Below are 12081 nucleotides of genomic sequence, written 5' to 3'. Positions count from 1 at the left end.
TAAAAATAACTATATTTGAGATAAGTTAAAAATATAGAAATGATTATAATTAAACTAAAATCATAAATTTATTAATTAAAAATTATAAATAAATAAAATCAAAATCATAAATTAATTAAAATATTAAATGAAAAATATATAGATATATTAAATAAAAAATTAATAAATAACAATATATGATTTATAATACAGGACACACAAAAAAAATTGTATGAAAGTTTTTTCATTATGGAGATATAGTAGATGTTTATGCTTGTGATGTGACATGATGTGGTATATTGAAAATTATAAAAAAGCTCATTGAAAGATTTAACCATTGGAGATATTTTAAAAGTTTTTTATAATTATGATGTGACATTGATGTGATATATTAGAAATTACAAAAAAAACTTATTGAAAAATTTAACAATTGGAGATGTCCTTAATCTCTGCCCATGCCACATAATTGATGATGCTCAAGGAGCTCTCCCCAATGGGGAGCGGCTCCCAACTTTTATTTGCCACATCATACAATGGGAGCTGGATGCTCTAACAGATTTTTTTTTTAAAATTTATTAAATTCAAAAGCTATTAAATGATATTTTTTAAGATTAAGATTAAATTATCTATCTATTAACGGCAGATATATTTTGATTGTATAGTAAAATGTCTATTTTTTTAAGGATTGGGTAGGAGCCTCTGTGTATCTTAATCTCTCCATGGTCAATTACTTTAATTATTTAATCAGATTAAAGAAAATCTTTCTACGTCTCTTCCATTCAATTCAAATCGAATATCAGATTATTCATCGGATCTTCAAATTCGATATCCCAAGCTAAATGGAGTAGAATATAAAAGAATTTTTTAAACCTGAATAAATAACCGAGTAGGGTGATATTTGACTTCAGATACGGAGATCGATATGACAGAATCCTACTAATTCTGATTATATCTCGTCCCGTCCGTGCATTTAATTTTCTCATACATTTCAAGGGAGGAAAGTTGAATACTGACGTAAATGAGGATAAAGATAGAGGATATAAAATCTGATCCAAATACCCTCACCGCCTGTGTGGCAGGTAAAACTCAGGTCATAAACAACAAAATAATTCCTAGTAAAGAATGTGAATCTTCAGCATTAGCTAATATTTAGTTGCTTGTCTTTAAAAGAGCAGTTAAGAGTTACACGTCAAAATTCCTTTCATCCAATGACTTTTTTTCACAAAATTGAATCACAGAAACAATCTGGTAAAGCAGTACCCCTTCCCATCACAAAATCTTCCCTGTGAGATTTCCATAACGCATCAGCCAGCTCCACCCCTTTCAGCCCGATTGAAGTAAAGTTTGCATAATCCCTCCTGCTCAGAACCAATGTTCTGTGATGTTCATTCACTGCTCTCATTGCAGTTACCATCTTGTCCATGTTTCCAAAATAAGTCGCTACATATGCATCACTGTTAATCGAAACATAGTAATCCAATGCGGCTTTAGTGTTGCCATGCATGGTGAGAAAATCTTCTGTTTGCAAGAGAGATGATTTAGTATGTGTGTTGGTGTAGACAGACGCGAAGCCTTCCGTCTCCATAAGACCATCACCAGCTGCCAAATAGATTGAAGTATTGGCAGGGATTTTAAGAGATTGGAGGATAAATGCTGTTTCTTTCGGTGTCAAAGGGCATTTCCCACGATTCCTCCAAGCACGTGCAGCATCACCAGTCCATGGTTTTCTATCGCCGCGTGCAGATTCAATAGAGCTCATGGATGCCAAGGAGAGTCCAGAGTATTCACATTGGCTGTATGCCACCATATCGGGTTCAAATCTGAGATGTAGAGAAAGGAAAGGTTTTGGTATCAATTTGAAAAGTTCAGAACCTTTAGCCTCCAAGGCCTTATTGAGACGCAGTGCTCTATAACACCCTTGGCAAAGAGCAGCCTTAGCATATAGTGGATACCTAAACCAAACAAAAATCATTAGGATTATCATTTGTTAACAATTGTTTTTCTTTCTATGTAAGAAAAGAAACAATCGGAGGAATCTGTGATCATTGTTAAATCAAATAAAAATTAACCAGCTTTAAAATAATTCTATTGTATGTGAATAGCTATTCGAAAAAATTGTAGAATTAAGAGATTCACATCTACACCAGTACACATAAAATATGCTAGTTGGAATTAGTATATCTAGATTAAAAGAATCATTTAAAAACTAAAAGATTTTAAATAGAGCAATCTCTATTGTGATGGGTAAGTCGTTCCAAGAAACATTAATTCACTAAATTTAGGGTATGAATATGAATTATGATCATTCAAGTGTCACATAAGCGGTAATTGATTTACAAGATAATTAAGGCATGCAAAAGGCAGTTGTTTCTTTACAAGATCATGAAGGATAAAAGCTACAGATGCTACACCAAATTGTTCTGATAACCAACAGTAAATTAAAATAAAAGTTCAGTTAATTTGCAAAGCTTACTGGTGACTATCAATTTTCTTTTCAAAGTATTTAACATTCTTTTCAATTATCATCAATTATTAAAAATGAAAATAAGTAGCATGATTTTACATATCAAAGCGACAACAAAATGTAAGTAAATAGCCACTACAAATGAAAAGAGTTGTCATGACCAGATATAAACATTTGTAAAAAATTGGAAGATTCCAAGTTGTTCATCTGGACATTATAGACGATGGGCTTGGATATAGAAACAACAGATCAACTGTTAAGATGCTGAAAAAGATCATTTTCCATGAATAGATGGATATTATTGGTTTTGAGTCTAATTCTGGAGTATCAAATGAAAGCAAAAATAGGTGCCATAGCAAAAGAAGATTCTCCAATCCAGCTTTAACAGCATGTTACCTCTAGTTAATTTCTCATACACACAACAGTTTGCTTCTCCTTTTAGAGGAAGATAGTATTTAAATAATCTAACTAATCCCCTAGCATTTCATGCATATCAATAATTGCATGATTCAGTAATTAAGAACATAGGATTCTAGTATTACAGCAACCCACAAAAACACTTCATCTAATGTTTTAATGAACGTTGAATTTGCACCGCTGATCGATGACTATTCAACGATTAATTTTTTATTTAAAAATTTTCTATAAATATACTCTCAATATTTTATTCTTCTTATCATTTTCTAATTCTATTTCTTTCAACCACAAAAGTATCTTACAAGACTTGATGGTGAAAATCCAGTCGATCTATGCTTAGAGAATTTTGGATAAATCAATTGAAGGAAGATGACGAAGGATAGATGAACAAAGAATGCTATTATATGAGTAACAATAAATGGTACGTCAAAAGGCTTAAAGTTTTTTGGCGAACAGAGGAGAAGGTATTTAAATAGGGATCGTGAAATCGGACATGCTCGTTTTTAACGATTATTTCCGATGAGCCAATTTATTATGATGATATATTTCGACGTCGATTAGAATGTAAGAGGTTATTCCTATATAGTTGATGTTGGGTTCTTGGACATGACCGCTTTTGTCGCGGAAACCCCGAGTCACCCAAGCCATGGATCTCGTCAAAGATTCGTAAACAAAATTTTCGAAAAACCTTTTCTTGTAAGGGTTTGTAAAACACTGAGATCTACACTAGATGAGGGTTATACCTTCGAAGCGTGCCCTTCGCTTATCCCGCTCGTCCAAGGTACACGTCGGATCTCCAAAGTATCAAAGTAGATACTTCTCTAGTGATATCCACACGAACAAGGAGTGCTCTCTAGCACTCAAGGATGGAGAAGAGAGACCCCAAGTGTGCTAGCACTTTCTAGGGCTCTCGGATGGGAATGGAAGAAGAAAGGAAAGCAAGGAAGAGAATACAATACACTCCTCTAAAGTATTACCTTTCTTCTTGGACTTCTTGGATTAACTCAAATCACCCTCTCCACTCTTGGAACCTCACGGCAACCACCATGGAGAGAAGAGAGAGCACTCAAGGGAGAAGAAGAGTGAATACACCACATGAATGAAAAATGAATTCCCATTCATTCACAAAGTGGCCGGCCACTCTAGGAGGTGTAACCTCCACATTAATTCCAATTAATGTGGAGACCATTAAGAGTTGTAACCCCCATGAGGTGGCACTCTAGGATGATGTGGATCAACATCATTGGTCCACATCTTGCCACCTCACTAAATGACATGGCAATAAGTGTAACCTCCTCATTTAATGTGGGCCGGCCACATTAAATGTTATGGAGGCTTGTAACCTCCATGAGGTGGCACACATTGATGATGTGGAGCAATCCTATTGGTCCACATCTTGCCAACTCACTAGTGATGTGGCAAAAAGTCAAGTCAAACATGACTTTTTCTCTTCCTCTCAAATCAAGTCAAACTTGATCAAATCTCTCTCATGGTTGATCTAATCCAACCATATGATTCAAGCCAACTTAATATAATGAATCTAATTCATTAAATTAAGTTGATTTAATGAGTCATAATCTAAATTAGACTCATTGAATATATGATTCAACTTGAGTCCAACTCAATTAGCCCAATTTGGATTACTCTTAATCCAATTTGATTCATCAAATGAATCTAATCCTCTTGGTTCATCATATGAATCTAATCTCCATCCACATGTTCTTTGTGTGTGACCCAATAGGTTCTTGTAACGTTGGCAATGCCCCTAAACTCATTTAGAAGCATAAGTAATGAGCGGTATCTAGCAATACATCATTACTACCCAAGTTACAAGAATGTTGAGATCCAACATCACCTTGTGACTACTAATTGTGACTCCTCACAATATGTGACATTGTCCTTCTATCCTAGACATCTAGATTGATCAATGTGAGGCATAGACCGTGTCATCCTCTAATCAATCTAAATCTTGAACTCCAAGTAGACTCACTCGATCAAATGAGCTCAACATCTGATGTTGACTCATTTAGGCATGGTCATGCACTTCGTGGTCTACTTTATCAAGAATATTGATGTCGCTCCCGTCATATGGGAGGGATAGATCCCATCTACATCACTCACATCCCTCTGCATAATTTGTTACATACCCAGTAATCGCCTTTATAGTCCACCCTGTTACGGGTGACGTTTGACGAAACCAAAGTACATAACTCCTTATGTAGGGATCCATGGTGACTTCAGGTCAAAGGACTAATAGTCATACTAATAGCCACATGAGAAAGTATATGACACTCATATAACGATCCATGATACTTTCTCATGGCGGGTCATTCAGTATACATTCTCTAATGCATACCCATGTGTCAGCTTGATATCTCTATATCCATGACTTGTGAGATCAAGTCATCGAGCTGACCTACATGCTAGTCTTATTGTATTAACATTGTCCCTGAATGTTAATACTCGACTAGGAATAATTTAGAGTAGTGTTCCCTATATCATCTCACTATCGATTCAACTAATCGATTGATATAGGTAAGAACCTTCTACTCAAGGACGTTACTATACTTATTTTATCTGGCACTAATACAAATAAGCATAATAACCAAAACCAAATGCCTTAATATATATACAAGAATATGATATACATGAGTCCATACAATCATCAAATGATTGGCTCTAGGGCTCTAACTAACAGTTGATTCTTTGAAAAATCAAAATATTTTCAATGGAAGATCAATGCGACGAAAAAAAAAGATTTGTCGCCACTTTAGAAATGTACGACGACTATCCATCAATTGATTAATGGAGTTCCTGCTAATCATTATGATGAATACCTACGGATTGCTGAAACCAGTGCGAGACCTGTGATTTTGGGGCTGAGGCGAGCACAAAGAATGGTGCCCTCAAAGTTTGACATTCATATATTTTCCAATCAACGTAAATATAACAATATTTTTAATATGAATTCTAGAAATAAAAGATAAAAAATATATCATCCAAAACAATATGTTATAAGCAAATATTAATAAAGCTAAAACTATCCAAACAAAATATAAAATTCATCTTCCAAACTAATATATGTCACTTGAATATTGCTCGCCTTGTAGTTTTAGAAGCGAAAGTATTGATTAAGTTAGCATAATCAACTTTCTCAACCACTTTTTTCTCAATAGATAACATAGCCAAACCATTTAGTCTTTCTTGCGACATAGTTGATCGGAGATAAGTTTTCATCAATTTCAACTTGGAAAAACTCCTTTCGATAGATGCAACTGTAACTAGTATAGTCAGCAAAATTCGTAAACAATATAACCATTTGGATAACAACTATTCATTTTCTTCAAATAATTCAGTACATCAATCACTCTTTTTGATTCTCTTGGTAATAAGTATCTTAACAACTTTAGTTCTAAATATAAATTTGATTCATCAACATCAAAGTATCCATCATGTGTTAAAGACTCTTGAAGATTGATACATGAGTGCAAGATCATCAATAGACTTCAATCTCTCCAAACTACATAAAATCCCAAACGCTTCCTCATATTTTTAAATTGTTCAAACCGAGTTTGAAGTGAAGAAAGAGCTTGATCAATTATAAATATGAAGTAATTAACTTGAAAAGATTCTTTAGGAGACTGGTTACCTCTTCACTATTGATCTCATCAAATTGTCTCTTTCTTGAATGATGCATTTTTCTCGAAAAATAGGTTCAATTCCTATTTCACTTGCAATATGTTCAACTTCAATTAATGCTTGATCAAATCTAGATTCTCTAAACTCTTGGAGAGAAGAGATAAGTCCCTTTAATTGTCTAATAGCAATATCAATATTCATATTTTCTGCTTGGAGAAACTTACTAACAATGTTAATCTCATATAACAATTTATACCAAATTATCATTCTAGACACGAACTCAAAATTCTCAAGTTCAAATGATGTCAAACCCTCAGCTTTACTCTTTATTTTTGAGTCATCAGAAATGTTTGCCAAATCAATTAAAGCATCTCGTATTTTCGAAGTTTGATCTTTTACGGGTTTCACACTTTCAACATGGCTTTTCCATCGTGTTTGTGATAATAGCTTGACTGTAAGACCTTGCACATGATCTTTGAAGATTTGCCACCGCTTGGTAGAAGAAGAGAATAATGAATATATGTGTTGTATAACACCGAAAAAGGACATTGCTTTAGGACAACATTTCACCATATCACATAATGTGAGATTAAGACTGTGACATCCACATGGAGTGTAGAAAGCTCTAGGATTAATTTCAAGTAATCTACTCTATACACCCTTATGTTTTCCTTTCATATTAGATCCATTATCATATCCTTGACCTCTTATATTATCAATGTCAAGTTCGAGATTGTTCAAAATAATTTTAAGCTCTGTAAAAAACCCAAGTCCTGAAGTTTCATTAACTTTCAAAAATCCAATCCAAAATTCTTCAACCGCTATTACATTTTCTGAATCATCCACACATCTAATTACAAGGGGCATCTACTCCTCATGACTTGCATCTGGAGTGTAATCAAGTATGACAGTGAAATACTTTTCATGTTTAATTTTTGCAACAATTGAACTTTTTACTTCAGCTGCCAACATCTGTATTAATTCATTTTGGATTTTGGGTCCAAGATAAGTGTAATGAATCTGCCTTTCTTGAACACGCCGAAGGTGCTCCTCCATTATTAGATCAAATTCAGCAATCATTTCAATTAGCTGCAAAAAGATTCCATTATTCTCAACATAAAACTTCTCATTATCTCCTCGGTGCCAAGTTATTCTTCGCAATTCTTTGCACAACTACAATTATTCTCTTCAATACTTGTTTCCAATGTTCTCTCTCCTTGTTAATTGCTACTTGTATATTTTCATCAATTGTCTTTTTCTTTCAAGTCTTCTTTCTAATTCAATCCAACTAGTCATGCAATCAATATGATCTTTACTAGTTTCATGAAGATTGAGACATCGACTGATATTCTTCCAATCTTTGTATCCATCGTCAACTAGATGACCAAGTTTCATTGTGGTTCTTTGAGTCTTGAATAACTTGCAACAGAAACAAAAGATCTTGTCCATAGAAATAGAATACACTAGTCATCTTCTGTCACTTTTCTCACCATTTGGCAATTGCCTCTTATAATGTGATGGATTGAAGTGTCTGCCAGTGTTATCAAGAGGAAACAAAATATTATCATCTTTTCTAGGACCTCTTTCAACTAGAAAGTCCCTAATATTTTGAATTTTGTCCCAATTTCTTGGATCATCAACATTTAAAAGAAACAAGATCTCTTGATTTATATCTTCATCACTGTTATTTTCAGGCATATTGACTTAAACTTTATTATTTTCATTTTATTTTGGGTCTTCATTTTGAAGTTCATTCAATTCACTATGTTCCTGATCATTCAACTTATTATCAATATCATCCTGATTCACTTGTTCTACTACTTCCGTTTGCTCTACTCTTTGGTTGTTAGTGAAATACTTATTAAGACTTCCTACTTGGCTTTGAATTAAAGCTTCTTTCTTTTATTTTTTCTTCCTTTTTTCTGCTCCAGACAATTGTTTTCTTATAGAAAGCATGTTTGCTAAAAGCCTAAATATTAATCTGCACCAACAGTTCATAGATTAAAAAAGTTCCAACATCTAAATGCATGAAAAATTCACCAAATCATAATACATGTAAATACCATCCTGCTAAATCATAATCAAATTTTTATCTAATCATAAAACTATGGCGGGCTAATCATATTCTTGGAGCACCCTCATTCAACCAATAAGAAGCAAAAGAAGAAGAAGAAGAAGAAGAAGAAGATGAAGTGATAGCAGATTTAGAGAAGTAAAGCATCATCTCAAGAGAACATAAATAGAACAATACTATTGTATCTTCCTCTTTCGCTTCCATTGTCTTTAAAATCTGCACATACTCTCCAATCTCAAGTTCTAATTTATAAAAGTCATGGCAAAAGAGACATTGAAGAGAAAACTAGATGCACATGGTATCCGAACCACTAGAGTCAAGATGCAAAGTTTCACATATATTGTTAAGTTGGAAATGCGGAAAAACAAGCAAGATGCCATTGAAAGTTCAATGCCTATATATCAATTATGAAAATTGTTAATTTACAGGTGATGAAGATAACAATTTTCATCAAATGACTTGAAAATTAAATCATTCATAAATAGTATTTATATTTGTCATTGTTCTTACGTTTTGACAGTCCGTGTTCCGTTTCCAATAGCAGCACCAAAGTATCTCTGTAGGTAAACATTCAACAAGTAGAAGCTTTAGGTACTTCAATAAATTTGGCAATGTTGAACAATATCAGTAATGTATTCACATAGAATCACTCAAAAGAAAAACTATTAGAAGTATGAAAGGAGCAGTATTTAATATATAACATGAGAATTTTCATAAAAGGATTGTGGAGAAATTTGTAATCCATAATTGAATGCAAGACTCAAATTAAGACTAATATACAACTATGAGAACTCACATATGATATTCTAGAGGGTTCAATCATATATAACTGAGGTCCCTCTCTGTCATAACCACCAAGAATAATCCCACAGCCAAAAGGCCTGAATAAAACATAGTCCTGTTATATGGAATTGGATAAATTGAAGGAAAGTATTTCCATTAATCTTCAGATAAGCACCACCAAACATAAAGCACCGGCACCGCAATCCTACACGAGCCACTAATAGAGTGTACAAAGATGGGCAAAACTCGCAACACGATCTGCTAGCTCCTTGACAGGGATGGGTTCCCCATATACTTTGTACATCACAAAACATAGAATATATCATATATGCCAAACTAGTAAAAAAAAATAGTTGTTTTGTTGGGCTTCTAATCAACATCGATTAATACAATCTATTTATGTTTTAAGAAGCATCTAACTATTCAAAATTAGAAAAGATCATGCTATTAGAGATAGCATCTAACTATTCAAAAGAAGTAATAAGAGAACAAGATCATGCTACAGGTTAATGCAATACCTACGTGCACAAAATGAACAAAAAGGAAAATTTTAGGTCTCTGAGAAATTTTCTACCAAACATAACACAAGATTCAACAAGGACACAACTCACCGGTCTAAGAAGTAGGTTAGTAGGAGAGGAGATGATCAAGAACAGTGCGAGCGATTAAGTAACTGCAACTCAGATCGCCTATCACCACTGGAATCTTTGATCGGGGCAAACTACAACAATGGGGGGAGGCCAAGCCGTCGAGGTGAGCGGAAGAACTAAGAAGGCGAATCAGTAGTCGCTGAGTCGCCGATGGGAGCAGGAGTAGTAATGAAAAGCTATAGAGGTAGAGATGATGGCAAAACGACGGAGGAGGCTTGCAACACTTCTGCCATTGCAGAGGGCGAACTAGATGTGGTATGCAGAGAGGAGAAGAAGTAGTGTTTATATATATATATATATAATTTGTGGGACCGAGGCACTTGCCTCACAAATTACATTAAAGGTCCGGGTTTGGCTGAAACAACCATCATCAAATGCTTATTCAACTTCTATCGATGTGTGATTGAAATGTTACGAGCTTAATATTTAAGAAGACCTAATGTTGTCGATATCCAACATTTGCTTGAAATACATGAACAAAAACATAGCTTCCCTGACTTGTTGGGTAATCTTGATTATATGCATTATAAATGGAAAAATTGTCCCGTCGCTTAGAAAGACTAGTTTACTTGGGGAGATCATGACGTTCCAACAATTGTGCTTGAAACAGTTACATCTACAGACTTATGGATATGACATTCCTTTTTTGTGATTGCAGGGTCATGTAATGATATCAACGTGTTTAACGAATTATCTTTACTCAACATCGTCTTGCAAGGAAATGCACCCGAGGTTAATTTTACGATTAACAATACACAATATACAAAAGGATACTATTTGACCGATGAGATTTATCTAGAATGGGCTACTTTCGTTAAGAGCTTTTCATGCCCCAGGATCCCAACAGAAAATGATTTAAGGGACGACAAGAGGCCGTGAGAAAGGATGTCGAGCGGACATTTGGAGTGCTCTAATCTTGATGGGCAATGATAAGAGGTCCAATACGATGTTGGTACAAGGATAATTTGAAGGATATCATGTATACATGTATTATTTTATACAACATGATTATTGAGAATGAGGGATATACAGTAGCGAATTGGTCGGATGATGAAAAAGATCTTTCATCACAAATATTTCAAGGCTCCACCCAAGAATTTCAAGAATATCTCTAGAGAAATTGCGAGCTACGTGATAATCAACTGCATCATCAACTTCTAGCCAACTTATTGAAACATATCTAGGCATGCTACGATTGTAATCAGTAATAAAATAATTTATTAATTGTGATAATATTATATTATTTATTTGATATATGGTAATATTTATGTATTTTTTTAATTATTAATATTATTCTGAATATTAGATATATATGGATTTAAATTATAAAAAAATAATTATATATAAGATAAAATACTATATATATATATATATATATATATATATATATATATATATATATATATATATATATATATATATATATATATATAATATGAATAAAACGTGGGACACATGAAAAAAGTTATTTTGAGGTTTTTTTTTTATAGTAAAGATATATATAAAAGTTGTTACTTTTGATGTGATACGGTATTAAAAGAGCTCTTTGAAGATGCCCACTTAGAGCATCTTCAATGCAGCTTTTTTAACAAGTTTGTAAAATTGAAAAAGCTCAACAAAAAAGTTCGAATGAGTGGAGACATAAACTTTGAGGTTTTTATTTTAAGAGCAGGTTTGATATTTCAAACCTGTTTTTTTCTCTTGAAGATGGAGTCATTAATCATTGAAAAATTTATATTGCATGTTTGATTTTTTTTTAAAACCATTAAATATTTTATTTAATAGTTAAATTATACATTTTTCTTTTGAAAATAAATATATTTGGTAAGTTAAGAAAAAATACAAATGACTATAATTAAATTAAAATTCATAAGTTAATTAAATATTAAATAAAAATTACAAATTAAATTAAAAATCATAAGTTTATTAATTTATTAATTAAAAATTACAAATAAATTAATTTAAAGATGAGAATTAAATAAAATATTAAGTAAAAATTATATAGAGATATTAAATGAAAAAATAAAAATAAAGATGTATGATTTGTAATGTAGGATCCACAAATTAAGTAACTT

At 32.9% G+C, this 12081-nt stretch overlaps 1 protein-coding gene across 1 annotated transcript; it reads right to left on the bottom strand.

Annotated features, from left to right (window-relative positions):
* Positions 1 to 1085: 1085 nt before the first annotated feature.
* LOC122043222 (O-fucosyltransferase 13-like) lies at positions 1086 to 2997 on the bottom strand. The gene is made up of 2 exons (XM_042603749.1): positions 1852 to 2997; positions 1086 to 1772 (listed from the first exon to the last, which is right to left on the bottom strand). Exon 2 carries the CDS (start codon positions 1736 to 1738, stop codon positions 1199 to 1201), a length of 540 nt encoding a protein of 179 aa, XP_042459683.1. The 5' UTR covers positions 1739 to 1772; positions 1852 to 2997; the 3' UTR covers positions 1086 to 1198.
* Positions 2998 to 12081: the final 9084 nt, after the last annotated feature.

Source organism: Zingiber officinale, chromosome 2A, assembly GCF_018446385.1.
Source record: "Zingiber officinale cultivar Zhangliang chromosome 2A, Zo_v1.1, whole genome shotgun sequence".
NCBI lineage: Eukaryota > Viridiplantae > Streptophyta > Magnoliopsida > Zingiberales > Zingiberaceae > Zingiber > Zingiber officinale.
This window is presented reverse-complemented; position numbering and strand designations above follow the sequence as displayed.